This window comes from Cordyceps militaris (genome assembly GCF_000225605.1).
Source record: "Cordyceps militaris CM01 unplaced genomic scaffold CCM_S00001, whole genome shotgun sequence".
Classification (NCBI taxonomy): Eukaryota; Fungi; Ascomycota; class Sordariomycetes; order Hypocreales; family Cordycipitaceae; genus Cordyceps; species Cordyceps militaris.
In genome coordinates this window covers 3,384,608-3,399,807 of record NW_006271969.1, presented here as the reverse complement: position 1 = coordinate 3,399,807, position 15,200 = coordinate 3,384,608, and the positions used below count along the sequence as shown (strand labels likewise).

General features: G+C 54.7%; 5 protein-coding genes across 5 annotated transcripts; 4 read left to right on the top strand and 1 right to left on the bottom strand.

Annotated features, from left to right (window-relative positions):
• Positions 1-438: 438 nt before the first annotated feature.
• CCM_01096 (CDK-activating kinase assembly factor MAT1) lies at positions 439-1,482 on the top strand (the record flags this gene model as incomplete). The annotated part of the gene is made up of 1 exon (XM_006666254.1): positions 439-1,482. One exon carries the CDS (start codon positions 439-441, stop codon positions 1,480-1,482), a length of 1,044 nt encoding a protein of 347 aa, XP_006666317.1.
• Positions 1,483-2,048: 566 nt separating this feature from the next.
• Positions 2,049-4,498, bottom strand: CCM_01095 (ENTH domain containing protein; the record flags this gene model as incomplete). Its single annotated transcript, XM_006666253.1, has 5 exons — positions 2,049-3,515; positions 3,572-3,762; positions 3,818-4,055; positions 4,171-4,404; positions 4,472-4,498. 5 exons carry the CDS (start codon positions 4,496-4,498, stop codon positions 2,049-2,051), a joined length of 2,157 nt encoding a protein of 718 aa, XP_006666316.1.
• A 1,018-nt stretch (positions 4,499-5,516) lies between these two features.
• Positions 5,517-7,519, top strand: CCM_01094 (aspartyl-tRNA synthetase; the record flags this gene model as incomplete). Its single annotated transcript, XM_006666252.1, has 2 exons — positions 5,517-5,574; positions 5,628-7,519. The coding sequence occupies 2 exons, from the start codon at positions 5,517-5,519 to the stop codon at positions 7,517-7,519; spliced, it is 1,950 nt and encodes a 649-aa protein (XP_006666315.1).
• A 1,286-nt stretch (positions 7,520-8,805) lies between these two features.
• Positions 8,806-9,611, top strand: CCM_01093 (RNP domain-containing protein; the record flags this gene model as incomplete). Its single annotated transcript, XM_006666251.1, has 3 exons — positions 8,806-8,904; positions 9,016-9,272; positions 9,362-9,611. 3 exons carry the CDS (start codon positions 8,806-8,808, stop codon positions 9,609-9,611), a joined length of 606 nt encoding a protein of 201 aa, XP_006666314.1.
• Positions 9,612-11,724: 2,113 nt separating this feature from the next.
• CCM_01092 (ubiquitin ligase (Nedd4/Rsp5p)) lies at positions 11,725-14,447 on the top strand (the record flags this gene model as incomplete). The annotated part of the gene is made up of 5 exons (XM_006666250.1): positions 11,725-11,806; positions 11,867-11,972; positions 12,083-12,219; positions 12,275-14,279; positions 14,348-14,447. The coding sequence occupies 5 exons, from the start codon at positions 11,725-11,727 to the stop codon at positions 14,445-14,447; spliced, it is 2,430 nt and encodes an 809-aa protein (XP_006666313.1).
• Positions 14,448-15,200: the final 753 nt, after the last annotated feature.

Here is a 15,200-nt window from a genome sequence, read left to right as displayed (position 1 = left end):
TTTCATGCTATCGTGTAATTCGTTGCTGATTACCAAGATTGCTCGGGGTAAGGACCCGAGGCAGATGCTGTTTCTCTGAGTTGTCATGGAAAGGAATAGTGTGTGACCACAAAGCTACTAATCGGAAGTTGCGGTATTTTAGTACCTATGTATTGCTCGAATTTTAGAACCAAGGTTATTGGATGCTTTGGAATCATGCGCTGGTCGCGAATGTGAGTGAATCCGGTAGTGGCAAAAGTGGACCATATCTCTTCCTGCACACCCCAGCCTCGAGCTTCACTTCCACACTGCAACAAACACCGACCACGGCGAGACAATCGCAGCAGCCGTCCTGGTCCACCACCCAAAACAGGACGCGTTGCCTTCACCCACCAAGCACAGGAACTCGGCCGTCGACGCCTACGAAGCTCTGACCCTCTACACAGGCGACCAGCAACCATGGCCGTCTCGCTGCGGCACTCGTCGGCCACCAACGGCAACAGCGCGGCCGCGCTGGACGGCGACGACGAGGCGTGCCCCGTGTGTAAGACGACACGGTACTTCAACAAGGACATGGAGTTTCGCATCAACACCGAGTGCTACCACCGGATGTGCAAGACGTGCGTGGAGCGCATCTTCAAGGACGGGCCGAACCAGTGCCCGTACGCGGGCTGCCACAAGACGCTGCGGCTGCGCGGCTTCAAGGCGGCCTACTTTGCCGACCTGGGCGTCGAGCGCGAGGTGGACATCCGGCGGCGCGTCGCCGCCGTCTTCAACCAGGCCGAGGACGACTTTGACGGGCTCGCGAGCTACAACGACTACCTGTACATGGTCGAGTGCCTGACCGACGACCTGACCAACGGCGGCGACGCGGCGCGCGCCGCCGCCGAGGCCCGCCTCGCCGACTACGAGGCCCGCCACAAGGCCGAGATTGAGCGCAACCGCCGCCTCGCCAAGGAGTCGGACGAGGCCCGCCAGCGCCGCCTGGCCGCCGAGCAGGAGAGCGCGCGCCAGCGCCGCCTGCAGGACCTGCGCGACGACGCCGACGCAAAGACGAGCGCCGCGCGCTTCCGCGAGGAGATGCTCGACTCGCTGCAGAGCGCCGATGTCGGCCACGCCGCCGCCGCCGTCCACAAGATTGTCCTCAAGAAGCGCGGCCAGCAGCAGCAGCAGCAGCAGCACCAGCGGGCCACGCTGGATTCGGCGGCTGGCGGCGGGCTGTCGATTCGCGGCTTGCGCGACAAAAAGGCCGCCGCCGCCGACGCCGCCGCCGAGAGCAAGAAACCGTACGACCCGTACGGCGGCCTGGACCTGACGACGCAGCGCGTCGACTTGGCGCCGGCACAGCTGCCCCAGTACACCAGCGAGTGGCTGGATGTGACCCGCTCCAAGCACGAGTACACGGTCGGCGGGTATAGTGCTGATGAGTACCTCACGCGCGCGCTCTTTGAGGCCTTTTCGGGCCTGGGCGTCTTTGTGGACGAGGAAAAGGAGACACGGTAGGACGGGGGCGGGTGCCATGGGATTACATGATCCATACAAGGCAGGAGAGGTTTTGGCTGTTGGGAAATTCTGCATATCGCAAGGCGTTTAGATTAGGGGTGTTTCCGGAGTCGTTCATACTTTTAAGAAATGGCGTTTTTTCATGTATAGCCAAGTTATTGCTACAAAATAGCTTGCCACAGGACAAAAGTTGGATGCTGGCTTCAAATATCATCTACCATGTTCTCTTACGACTCTCAAATGGTACTCTGTTGGTTAGACGTGATGCATATTTATGTTCCTGAAAGAGTATAGTAAACGTTAAATATACATCGTTTTTGTTCTTTTTACACGTCCAGCCTCGGGATGTAAACAATGCAACCTGATAACATGCTGATAACATGTCTTTTACTCTCCTGCATCGGAGATGATCGGAGATGGATGGATTTTGGCGCCTGACCAATTCCATCAATCCTATAGCCCAAGGAAAGAAGAAGGAAAAAAGGGGAAAAAACGCCGCGCTGTTGAAAAACAAAAAGAAATGCAGAGAACAGAGTGAAGAAGCGAATGTGGAAAGATGAACCGTCTCATTGCTGCCAGGGAGACTGCTGCGTCGGGCGAGGGAAGACGGAAACAGTCTGCAACTGGTCGATGCCGCCGCCAATGGGCGCCTGGTTGTGTTGCCAGCCCATGCCGGTTGTGTGGTTCACGAAATCGCCCTGGCGGAAAGGATTGGTAACGCCCGTCGGCTGAGGAGCGAGCGCACCAGCCTGCTGCTGCTGCTGACCGGGCATTGCGGGCATTGGAGGCAACTGCTGCTGCTGCTGCTGAGGCGAGTTGCGAGCAAACGGGTTGGTTCCTGTGGGCGTGGCTTGCAGCGGAGCAGGAGCCTGCGATTGGAACGGCGAGTTGTTGTTAGGTGGTGAGACAGACTTGGCAAAGGGATTTGTTGACTGGCGATTCAGGGCGGGAGCAACGAACCCCGTTTGCTGGGGCTGTTGGGGTTGGGGTTGTTGCTGCTGCTGCAAAGGTTGCTGGTTCATAAAGTTTGGCACGCCGGTTGGTTGCGCCATCATCATCGATTGTCTAAACGGGTTGGTGGTGCCAGTCTGCATGGGAAGCAACTGTCCAGGAACTTGTTGCTGCTGCTGCTGCTGCTGAGGCTGCTGCATGAAATTCTGGCCTTGAAAGTTGGCCGTCGTATTCTGGGGAATGGGTGCTAGAGAGCTGGGTTGGAAGTTGTTCTGCGGTTGCGGCGTGAAGCCTCCGAAACCCGCTCCGGTAAAGGTTGGCTGGAGAGGTGCAGGCTGCGGCTGCGGCACCTGTTGCTGGAACATGTTTTGCTGCGGCTGGAAAATGTCTTGTTGCTGCTGGAACTGATTGTTTGCGAGAGGGAAGGTGGCGGCGTTGTTGATGAACCCAGTGGGCTGGAGATGGAGCTGTTGCTGAGGAGGCTGGAACATGTTCTGCCCCGGCGCGCTGGGCTGTGTGTTTACCTGCATAGTCGTCTGGTTCTGCTCGATGGAGCCGAAAAAGTCAATGAGGTCAGGGTCTGGTCCCTTGGCCGCCGGCTTGGGCGCATCCTTGGGTGGTGCGGGGAAGGGGTTGCTCGAATTCTGCGCGCTGCTTGCCCGGCCTGTGGGTGATCGTGGCGGTTTGGGAAGATCAAAGGCATCCTTGGCCTTTCCCCCCTTCTTGAAGTCCTGCTCGGCGAGGTACTGCCGGCGCTGAACCTCAAAGTCAGCATCGTTCAGGTATTCTTCCAATTGGCGGCCGAGGTTGACGGGTGCGTGCGTGAGCTTGGGAACTTGGACACCGGTGCGGTACTCGTATTGGCGCGCAACAGACAGATACTGGACGACGTGGTCGGTGTACTTGGAAAAGTTTCTATAAATTTCCATGGCCCGCTCGGCATCGGTTTTGGACATCTCAAAGAACCGGCCGAGGATGTTGATGAGGCCCTGGTTGAGGCACTGGAACAGGGCTAGCAGGTCTAGCACGAGCAGTTTAAAGATGGAGATTGTAATGTCAGTTTCGCCTTCCGAGTCCAACACCTTGGCCAGGTTAGCGATATCCCGCACAGAGCAAAGGTGGTCCATGGAGAACTTACATCACACTTGACCAGGGCGGCCAGTTGGTGCAGTACCGTCTCCGTTTCACGAAGGAGACCCTTGTCGACGCTCAACTTTTCCAGACGCCCGTCGCCGGACCGACACCAGTCAATTTTGGTCTCGCGATAGGCGCGCGCTCGTTCGGTGAGGTAATTGGCGTAGCGCCGAATGTTCCGGCCCTGTGTCTGCGCTGCGCAATTGTTAGCGTTGGACCGACAGCCAAGACAATCGAAGAGCAAACGTACCATCTGTGAAGCTGCTAATGGCAAGCATGTTCCTGTGCTTGGAAAGATACGCGAGGGTGACTTCCTGTGCTCCCTCGCGAATCATCAGGTGGGCGGTCAGGAGACCCTTGAGCACAACGGTCCATGTCGAATCCCTCAGTCGGTAGTGCATGGCCCGAAAGACCTCACCGACGCCGGCCTCCCCCGAATGCGTAGCAATCAAGAGATGCTCGATATACTTTGCTTTTGGTGGCGCATTCTGCGGACGCGCGCTGTCAGTCAATTGTCTGGTTTCGTCACCCGGTCTGCCACGAGTGCCCGCAGCGGCGCTGGGACGGGGCGGGCAAGTAGGGGACCGGCCTATGACGGCATACCTTGATCTTGGTTGCGCCCTTGACGGACTTTTCGAATGAGCTAGACATGATGACGGGGCGGGATGCTAGAAAGCAAGCGCCTTGAGCAGCGACAGAGCGGACAGGATGCAGCACCCTGGAAGATGAAGATGTTGTAGCCAAACCTTGGAAAGTCGAAGGTTGGGCTCCGCCACGCAATGGTATGAGGTGGCGGCTGGCCCAGTCAGTCAGTGCTGGCCCAAATGGATCCGAACCCTGGCGGTACCGCGGCTGGCGAAGTTACAGCGAGTTACAGGGGCTGAGATGGTGGAAGAGAGCCGACTCCAGCGCTTCCACCAGTTCGCGTCATGCCATCGCCGCGACCCACTCACTGGAAATACATGGGACGTAATAATGAGTACCTACGAGGGTGATGGAATAATTTTGAAGCAATTTACACCGACCCGTGGTCAATGACAGTATTCATCATTCGAGGCTTCGGGTAAATGGTACTCGATCCTGCACTCAGCCGACTGATTGCACGTCTTGAAAGCCGTACACACACGAAGGAAAAGCCATTAGGTAGGACCTCATGCAAATGTTGCAAAATAGCCGTGATATATTCGACATGACATACAATACAATATAAATATTTGTCTAATGTTCCTTACCTGGGGGCAGCCAGCCGGACTCAGACTTCTGATCAGCTAGCGAAGGCGTGGTTCAAGGCAACTGTTCACTCGAAGCGGTCTGTTCACTTGAACAACACCAGCCAGACACGTGCCATAATAGCTTCTGCTATGCCACTGCATGCAGAAATCCTTTCCATTCTATTGAGTCAGAGTTTTTTATCATCGCGTCCGATGGTGTAACAAGGTCGTGTCGAACGCCCATTTCAAAATACCAAAACCACCGTTAAACACAAACCCTTGAGCTCCGAAGAGAGAGTTTGTAGAATCGGGTTGGCTGGCATCTGCATCATATTATACACGCGGTTCTCATCATCTGCGAAAGACTGGTTAGTTCTGATCTAGGCGGTTCGCTTGCGCGTGGCAGATACTCACATTTTTTTGAATGGAAGGTTCATGAAGAGAAGAAAAACCCAAAAAGAGCCAGCGTCGCGCGAGAAGATTTATATGGGGCGCGGGGCTCCCCCGGAGTTTTGTCGGCGCGTGTTTTGGCGGCACTTCAAGGCACCCAGGCACGTTGTCCGCTGTAAAGTTGGACCAGCGTCGCCGTGGGGCGCATGCTATTCTTGTGAACTGGACAGCCAAGCTTGCCAACGATTCGGCGACGAGCCATTGGGTACCATGATACGGCTCAAGCCTCTCTCAAGAAAGGCTTCGGCCTTTGTTTGCCAAAGACGTATCCCGCAAACCACAATACGAATGGCTAGCTCTATATCAGCTTCCAAGCAAGCCAATCTCCTTCAGACGTGGAACAAATGTACGCAGTGCGCAGCTTGACCGACGAACGACTCTTACAATTCAGTTGAACAGATCGCGGCGTGGACCTCCGTAGCGAAGCTGAAGCTTCCAACTCGTGCGTTGGTTTTCTCGGTAAAAAGCGAACGCTCTCGAAACATCTCTCGTTTGCCGACCTCACAACACCCTCGGGCGACATCATACAGGTCTGCTCCAATGGCGAAATCGACAAAGATGCCCACGCAGATTTCCGGCAAATACCGGCTTTTAGCCCAGTCATTATTAACATCCGAGCTCCAAACGCAGAGGAGCAAGGCCGCGACAGCTCCGACAAGACGACAGTATATCTCGACGACATTCGCGCCCTCAACAGTGTCCCCAAGGAACTTATTGTTACGCCGGAAACTATCTTTCCTCAGACGAAGCGCCACCTGCAGATTCGATTTCATCCAGAAATCCAAGCCCGGCTCGAGTTTCGCTCATGGCTGAAGAATGTACTGCACCAGGGACTCGTGCAGAAAGGCTTCACGGACATTGAGACGCCTACGCTCTTCAAGTCGACACCAGAAGGTGCGAGAGAGTTTCTTGTTCCCACGAGGCAGCGAGGAACCGCCTACGCGTTGACTCAAAGTCCGCAGCAGTACAAGCAGGTGCTTATGGCGAGTGGCATCTCGCGCTATATGCAATGGGCGCGTTGCTACCGTGACGAGGACTCACGGGCAGACCGCCAGCCTGAATTTTCACAGCTCGATATGGAGTGGGCATTTGCTGGTGCGGCTACAGTGCGCCAGGATATAAACGATATAATCATGGCCGCGTTGACAGCACTCAAGCCTTCTTGCTATCAAGATATGCGGGGGGAGAGAATCCCTATGGTGCGCAAAATTTCAGCAAAAGAGGATTCTGGCTCCGAAGAAGCGCATCAATTCACAACTCTCAAGTTTGCAGAGTGCATATCTTCGTATGGCTCTGACAAGCCTGACCTGCGAATCCCGGGGCGCATTCATGCCATCAAGGACATGGAACCTTATCAAACCTTTGTTGGAATGATTACTCATCTGGAGAATCCCACGATTGAAGCCTTCTCCTTACGACTGACTGATAGCTCGCCGGAAGAGTCACGGCGATTCGTCATGAAGTTTATGGACAATCTGCCATCCGAACTGGGGGAGAACCCGGAAGGCAAGCCGCAGGTCCTCATCTTTGATTCCAGAAAGCCCCTATGCGGCTTCTCCTCAATTGGGTTCGAATATGAACCTCTAATTGATCACATTACCCAGGGAGAGGAACTCAACGATGGTGACCTAGTCGTGTTCCAAGCCCGAGAAACACCACAAGGACAGTACTGTTCGGGCTCTACCAAGATTGGCGATTTACGCATTGCGCTCTGGAAGGCGCTCATCGAGCAGGGCTACATGACAAAACCGCGCAACGGCGAGCCGGGCTCCCTCCAATTTGTCTGGGTCACCGAATTTCCCATGTTCAAGCCCACCGAAGAGAATGAGCCAGGCCAAGAGGGCGCGGCCGGCATCGCGGCATCCCACCACCCGTTTACCGCTCCCCTTTCCGAAAACGACCTCCAACTACTCTTCACCAACCCCCTCGATGCCAAGAGCGCCGCCTACGACCTCGTCCTCAACGGTGTGGAGATTGGCGGCGGCAGTGTCCGCAATCACGTCGCTGATGTGCAGGACTTCATCATGCGCGACGTGCTTCAGATGACGGACAAGCGCATCGCCGACTTTTCCCACCTGTTTGAGGTGCTGCGCGCCGGGTGCCCGCCGCATGCTGGCTTCGCCCTGGGTTTTGACCGCATGGTGGCGCTGCTGACGGACACGTCGACGGTCCGCGACGTCATTGCTTTCCCCAAGACGATGAAGGGCGAGGATGCTTTTGTCAAGTCGCCGAGCAAAATTACGGATGAGCAGCTTGCGCCGTATGGATTGCAACTGCGAAGAGCAAAGTAATGGGTGCCCCCGGAAGAGAGGTGATGAAACTGTATTATCTACTGTATATGATTGTATATTATAAAAGAGCTACATGCGTCTAATTGCATGCCCTTCGAATGGTCTACGCGTAGTTGTCTATCGCGAACTCAATTTCCCTGATCTCTGATCCATTGTCGCTTGTTCACCTATCCGCTCTTACGTGACAACTCTTACTTGACAAGGGGAGACTCACTTTGCGCAGTCTTATTATGCAACGCCACTCTCGGTTATTGCGCTGCAGGGATTTCCTCAACGTAATACCATCCGTTGGCGACTTGTTTACCGTCTGAAGGGGCTTGTGTTCGCTCAGGGCTTTGTATGCGGTTCGCTCTGCAGCCGGGCCTGGTGGTGAACATGTACGTGCTACCGTTCATTTGCAAGTGTCTCGTGACATCTGCCAAGCTTACACGAATAATTAAGGTAATAATTCGTCAATCTGACGAGAACTGGTTGGACCAGGCAAGGGCAACCCTGCGTGGGTCGGTCCGGTAGGCACAGCACAGCATATTTTACCTTGTGCTTCCGTGTGTAAAGCTGAGGCAAGCTGTAACAGTGTCAGACGTCAATAACACCGTTCGGGTTTCTTTTGCTTCATCCACGGCGAGATGGTTGATTGTGAACATTGTGAACCCGAACGCTTCGGCGTACAGAGCAAGTCTTTCCGGCGTCCAACGTGCCGCGAAAACCCTTCACTGTCACACGCTGCCGGTAATACGAAATGAACTGTGTGCTACCCAGGCGTTTCAATATCCGGGATATCCCGTGATCTAAAAAGAAAGGGCAAAAAAAACGTTTAAATATGCCAGTCCGCGACCTTCAGGATCGGTGTGCATTTTATGAACCCGGCCAAACTTCGGTTCCCCACACAGTCCAGTTCATGATGCTGCGGCAGGACCAGTGATTGCGACTCAGATTTACTCCCATCATCCCCTTTTAACTACATTGTCGGAAACGGTGAGGGAGCGCTCGTCGTTGTTGCTTGAGAGAAGAGGAACACTGTAAGCGCTTATCCCATTCTTTTTATTATTTGCACGGCGCGGCGCGCGAGACTCATGGTTGCCACGCCCTCCATCGGCACGCCAATACTTTTCTCATCCTTCCCCCAACGCGCGCGCGCCCGTGTCGCATTCACAACCGCGCTTCACTCGCGACGCAATCCACTCCCAGAACGCAAGCTTACCATTCGCAGTAAAGGAACCTTTCGATTCGACGAATCATCTTCCATCCTTTCCCCACGGAATTTAAGGCCTCGAAATCAAGAGACAATGTCCGAGGCAACGAAGCCAGAGGAGCCAATCCCGGCCGAGCAGCACGAGCAGCACGAGCAGCACGATCAAGACGGCGAGATGGCAGGAACAGAGGAGGTGAGCTACATGCCTCTCTGCGGGAATGCCCTGGCGTGACGCAGAAAGAGAAGAAGAAAAACGAAGAAAAAAGGAATAGTTTGCTTACGCAGCTGTTTTGCAATCGGATAGGAAGAAATCTCGGCCATGAAGCGTCGCGTGGCGGAAATGGAACAGGAGGCAGAGAAGCTCCGGGAGATGCAAGCCAGCCTGGAGCAGCAGTCAGCCAGCCTCGCCGACGACAAAGAGTCGGTCGACTCGCGCAGCATCTTTGTTGGCAACGTCGACTACTCTGCGTCGCCTGAGGAGATTCAGGCGCACTTTCAGAGCTGCGGCTCCATCAACCGCGTGACAATTCTCCTCGACAAGTTCTCGGGCCAACCGAAGGGGTACGTGTGACATATATTTTCCCAGCTGCAACCTCTGTGATTCTCTTTTTTTTTTCCTCGCAGGGCTTGTTGTGCTAACAAGGCTGCAGATATGCCTACGTCGAGTTCACAGAACCCAGCCTCGTCGCGCAGGCCCTTGTTCTCAACGAGAGCGTCTTCAAGGGCCGCAACATCAAGGTGACGTCGAAGCGCACCAACGTGCCGGGCATGGGCCGCGGGCGCGGACGCGGCGGCTTCCGCGGCGGCAGGGGCGGGTTCGGTCGTGGTGGCGGGTTCCCTCCCCGGGGCGGCTACCGAGGGGGCGGTCGGGGCCGGGGTCGGGGCTTCGCGCCTTACTAGCAGCAAGGAAATGGCATGCCCAGCTCCTTGCCCGAGTATTACGAATGAGGTAGGTAGGTGGTAAAAAACAAGCCTGCGCAAGGATCGAAGGGAGCAAACGTTGGACCCCTGGTCAGCATCGGCAGAGCGGTTTGTGTATTGGATTGGCTTTTTTTCGGCTTGCTTGGTAATGGGAAAAATGATTCCGTTTTTTAAAAGTGTACGAGCAAAAAAATGAAAAAACGCAGATATGGATATCCCAGAGCGAGAGGATTCATGTTGTTGAAGGCAATTGGAGGACTACTACCTACAGGGTCAATCGGGTGGTTTCTTTTTGGAGTTTGAGGTCTCTAACATCAACAGTAGTTACGCATGTGTTTACTATGTAATATTCACGGATGGTTTCTGGACTAGACGAGTGGTTATGCACCACGTCTTGTATCGTACGTCCATGTGAACGGCCTCTCAGTGGAAAGGGCCTTCGCTACCCTACAGTCTACTCAGACGGCGGCTAGATAAACAGACACGTGCAGACACGTGCTAGCTGCGGTTTGCGTAACGTGCCTTGGCGCTCTGCATGCCGAAAATAGCAGCATGCGGTTTGTGATGGAGAGAACGGTGGTGGCTCATGAATGCCAAAAATAGGAACACGGGGGGGGGGGGGATCGATTGCGTGTGGTTTGTGAATCCCGGGCGTTGTAACTCGATGGGATCTTCTGGTTGGGGACTCATACGACGCACGCCGGAGCCAGGAAAACGATGCGTCGACGTCGTCATCAGGTGAAGCGGTGGGTTGGCGGATAAGGCATGCATCAGGTCGGGGAAGAAGCCCCGAAGAGAGCTAAACCGGGGCCGTGGCGTAGATTGGTGGTGCCAGGAGCGGATAATGCGCCGTCGAAAGTTGCCTGCTCTTGGTGTGTTTTGTTGTTGTTGACGGCGGTCCTCGACGTGCGCGGGTTTGAGTTCTTGATGCAGGACCAGGGCGAAGTAACAAGGGCCGCGCGGGTTCTCTATCCGTGTCGGCACAGCCTTGCTGCAGCGCGAGCTGGTAGTCAGGAGTTAGGAGAGGTTGGCGACCAGAGGAAATGTGGGTGTCGCATCGCCGGTTACAGAAAGCACAGGTGTCGGTTTGAAGCTGCGCCAAGAATGCAGGAGTAACTGGTGAAAGGTGGAGGCTGACTGTGGCAAGACGATGAATGAATGAATGAATGATAGGTGTTTGGCTCATTGGTGTTGGTGTTGATGATGGATGTGCGTCGTGTTTGTGGCGTGCATTGGACGACGGGCGCTGTATCGGAGTGGACTCTTGACCTGTAGGTGCCCTCAGTACTTTCTTCAACAAGAAGATGCTGACAGTGTGTTGTCCGCCCTGTACCTATCAGCAAATCTGTCCACAGCGCTGCAGCTTATCCTGTCCCACCGCATCACGTGCCCCGCCTCCAACGGCACCTACAGTGATGCCACTGGCCCTGTAACTTTTAGTAGGTATCCCGCGTACGGGTATCGAAAGCCCCGCCACCGAGCTTCCCGCCTCCTGCGAAAAAAAGGTACCTCTTCGTCCCCTCCCAGCACCTGGCCCAGCCGCCGCGGCCGCCCGTCCCCCTCCGGCCGCCCTAATATTATTAACGACTACTAAACCTGAAGCGGGGGAAAGACGTCTCTCTCTGTGTTTCTCTCTCGCTGCTGCTAGTCTGTCGGGCGTTGCACAGCCTCATCATTCTCTACAGCTTGTCATCTGCTTTTGCACCCGTTGTCATCATATTACTCCTTCTCACCTGCTGTGTTGGCCGTCCACCGAAATAGAGGCCATATTGCTCTGCCCCTTGAACGCTTCCGCCCGCCCGTCGCTCGCCCGCATTGCGGCTTCTTGCTGTCCTCAATCTCCATCCACGTCTGGTCTTGCAGGTGCCTGGTGCGCTGCTCACCAGCGCCATCATGAGTTCGAGCCGAGCCGAGTCTGGCCTGCCCAGGTGCGTCGTCCAGCCCCCGTTTCCTCTTCGTCGCCATCATCTCCATCTCAAGATGCACTTTTCTTGTACTGACCGATGCCTTCCCGCGACAGCAAGCCCAATCTTCGAGTTACCAGTTAGTCGCCTGAGCCCGCCCTGCTCCGCATTAGAAATGCCCACGATACATGCGCACCTCGACACAACACCCAGTTGCTGACAATTTCATAGTCATTGCCGCCGATGGCCTTTACAAACGTGATGTGTTCCGTACAGACTCCCTCGCTCATCCCCTCCTCTTGCCTCGACATATGCGCTGACCACTTCTAGGCTTCCCCGATCCTTTCGCCGTCGCTACTGTCAATGGTGAGCAAACCAAGACTAGCAGCGTCAGCAAGAGGACGCTGAACCCATACTGGAACGAGAGCTTCGACTTGTATGCAACGCCCCCCTCCCCTGCATCACTTCACATGTCCTGCATCCTTTTCTATATGTCTTGTTTCAATTGTGCCAAAATCGCTCCAGCATCCTCTAACGCTTCAGCAGCCGCGTCAATGAGGGCAGCATCCTTGCCGTCCAGGTCTTTGACCAGAAAAAGTTCAAAAAGAAGGACCAGGGCTTTCTAGGAGTGATTAATATTCGCGTGGGAGATTTGATGCCAGATATCAGCCCAGATGCAGATGGTACGTTTCCATACCCCGGCCCACAATCGTTCGCGGCTAACCCATCACGCACCAGACCAGATGATTACGAGAGACCTCAAAAAGTCCACCGATAACCTCGTCGTCCATGGAAAGCTCATCATCAACCTTTCCTGCAACTTAAACACTCCGATCCGCAATGGACAGGGTTCCTCAAGTCGCCCTGCGGCGAGCGCTAGTACCTCCAATGTTTCTACCCTGTCCGCGCCGGCTAACGAGAATCGACCCGGATCATCCATGTCTTCCGCCAACGGCAATGGCCTTGCGGTTCCGAGCGGCTCTGGTCCTCCTCACCCTGTCAGTGCTGGCACGACGCCGGCTCCTTCGGTAGGCGCCTCGCATGCTCGACCGACCAGCCAACTCAGTCCGTTCGAGGACGCCCAAGGCCGCCTCCCTGCTGGCTGGGAGCGGCGCGAGGATAACCTTGGCCGAACGTACTATGTCGATCATAACACCAGGACGACGAGCTGGAACCGCCCTACTGCCAACGGTACCGGCGAGAGCCGCAACGAAACCACCCAGGCCGAACGAACCCGACATCAAAACAGAACTCTCCCTGAGGACCACACCGGCACCAGCTCCCCCACGATGCCTTCCGGCTCGCCGAGCAGCAGCCCCCCGCCTCCGACTGCCGCTGCCGCTAGCAACGCTGCCGCCATGATGCACACCGGTGCCACGAGCCCCGGAAGTGGCGAGCTACCGCCTCTCTGGGAACAGCGCTGGACTCCCGAGGGTCGCCCGTACTTTGTTGATCACAATACTCGTACCACGACCTGGGTCGACCCCCGTCGTCAGCAATACATCCGACTCTACGGCGGCCAGAATAATGCCAACGGCCAGATTCAGCAGCAACCCGTGTCTCAGCTCGGTCCTCTGCCCAGCGGCTGGGAAATGCGACTCACCAACACGGCTCGCGTATACTTTGTCGACCACAACACCAAGACCACCACTTGGGATGACCCTCGTCTCCCCTCATCCCTCGACCAGAATGTGCCCCAGTATAAGAGAGATTTCCGACGCAAGCTCATTTACTTCCGTTCGCAGCCTGCTATGCGCAGCCTCAGCGGCCAGTGCCACGTCAAAGTCAGGCGCTCTCACATCTTCGAAGACTCTTTTGCCGAGATCACACGTCAATCTGCGACTGATCTGAAGAAGCGTCTCATGATCAAATTCGATGGCGAGGAGGGTCTCGATTACGGTGGTGTTTCGAGAGAATTCTTTTTCTTGCTTTCCCATGAAATGTTCAACCCCTTCTACTGCCTCTTCGAGTATTCTGCCCACGACAATTATACTCTGCAGATTAACCCTCACTCCGGCATCAATCCCGAGCATCTCAACTACTTCAAGTTTATCGGCAGAGTGGTTGGCTTGGCCATTTTCCACCGACGTTTCCTCGATGCATTCTTCATTGGTGCTCTGTATAAAATGGTCCTCGGCAAGGCCGTAGCCTTGGCTGATATGGAGGGAGTCGACGCTGATTTCCATCGTTCTCTGCAGTGGATGCTTGACAACGATATCTCGGGCGGAATTTTGGAGCAGACCTTCTCCACCGAAGATGAGCGCTTCGGCGTCTTGACCACAGAAGACCTTATTCCCGGCGGTCGCGACATTGATGTCACCAACGACAACAAGAAGCAGTACGTCGACCTCATGGTCAAGTGGCGCATTGAGAAGCGCATTGCCGAGCAGTTCCAGGCCTTCAAGGAAGGATTCCACGAGCTTATTCCTCAAGATCTGATCAACGTTTTTGACGATCGTGAGCTGGAGCTGCTCATTGGTGGTATCGCAGAGATTGATGTGGACGACTGGAAGAAGCATACCGACTACCGCGGATACACCGAGTCTGATGAGGTTATTCAAAACTTCTGGAAGACCGTCCGCTCCTGGGACGGGGAGCAAAAATCACGCCTACTGCAGTTCACGACTGGTACCTCGAGAATTCCCGTCAACGGGTTCAAGGATCTGCAAGGTAGTGACGGTCCTCGTCGCTTTACAATTGAGAAGGCTGGCGAGCTCGTGAACCTGCCCAAGGCACACACCTGGTATGTTGCGTCTTCTTCGCGACAATATGTCGAGCTTCTTTAAATATATTTCGGCTAACAATATCTAGTTTCAACCGTATTGATCTGCCCCCATACAAGGACATGGAGACGCTGCAGCAGAAGTTGACTATTGCTGTTGAGGAGACTATGGGCTTCGGCCAAGAATAAAAAACGCCACATATGGCGACGATGGACCGGCTTGGGGTGTCGCAACGCCCAACCTCTCTATCCGGTTGTTTTGCCCATCCTGCTCGTTGTCTCCCCTCAACTATTTGTCTTTCAACGTTCTCTGCGCGCACAGAGCCTTGCATTTGGGTATATGATTTTGTGTCTTTTGTTCATATTGGTTTGAAATCGGTCTTGAGACCAGGTTATGCTTGGCGCCGGCGGTTAATGTTCTAGTATGAAAGCAGCCACGATGCTGCCAGCGAAGGGTTGGACGAAGCAGAAGAGAAAAAAAGGGGGAACCAATCAATGCCTGGTGTCAAGAGGGCCAGGAAAACGAGATCTAGCATCAATGCACCCGCATATGCAATTTGTTTTCGTCGTGGGATTTCGAACAGCCGAGACAAACTTGTGCTGAGTTTTGTTGTTGGGCACGAAGCATGCTGGGTCGTACTCTGTGGGTTTCGAACATGTTGCCCCCTTTGTTCCCACTAGACAATAGAATGGTATTTTCTTGCTTCTTCTTTTTTTCTGCTCTTTTCATTTGTGAGATATGAGATTGGTCATGAACAAACTGAAGCTGGTCCTGCGATATTTCACATTATCAGAGGGTGTGTGTGTGGGTGTGGTTGTTCATGCTGTTGAATGCTTTTCGATGGATCCTGCCTTGTTTTGTCATCCCTTTCTTGCCTGTCGCATTGTTCCTCGCATACCATACGTACAAACTAGGTAGTCATAGTACTATACTTTAATGAG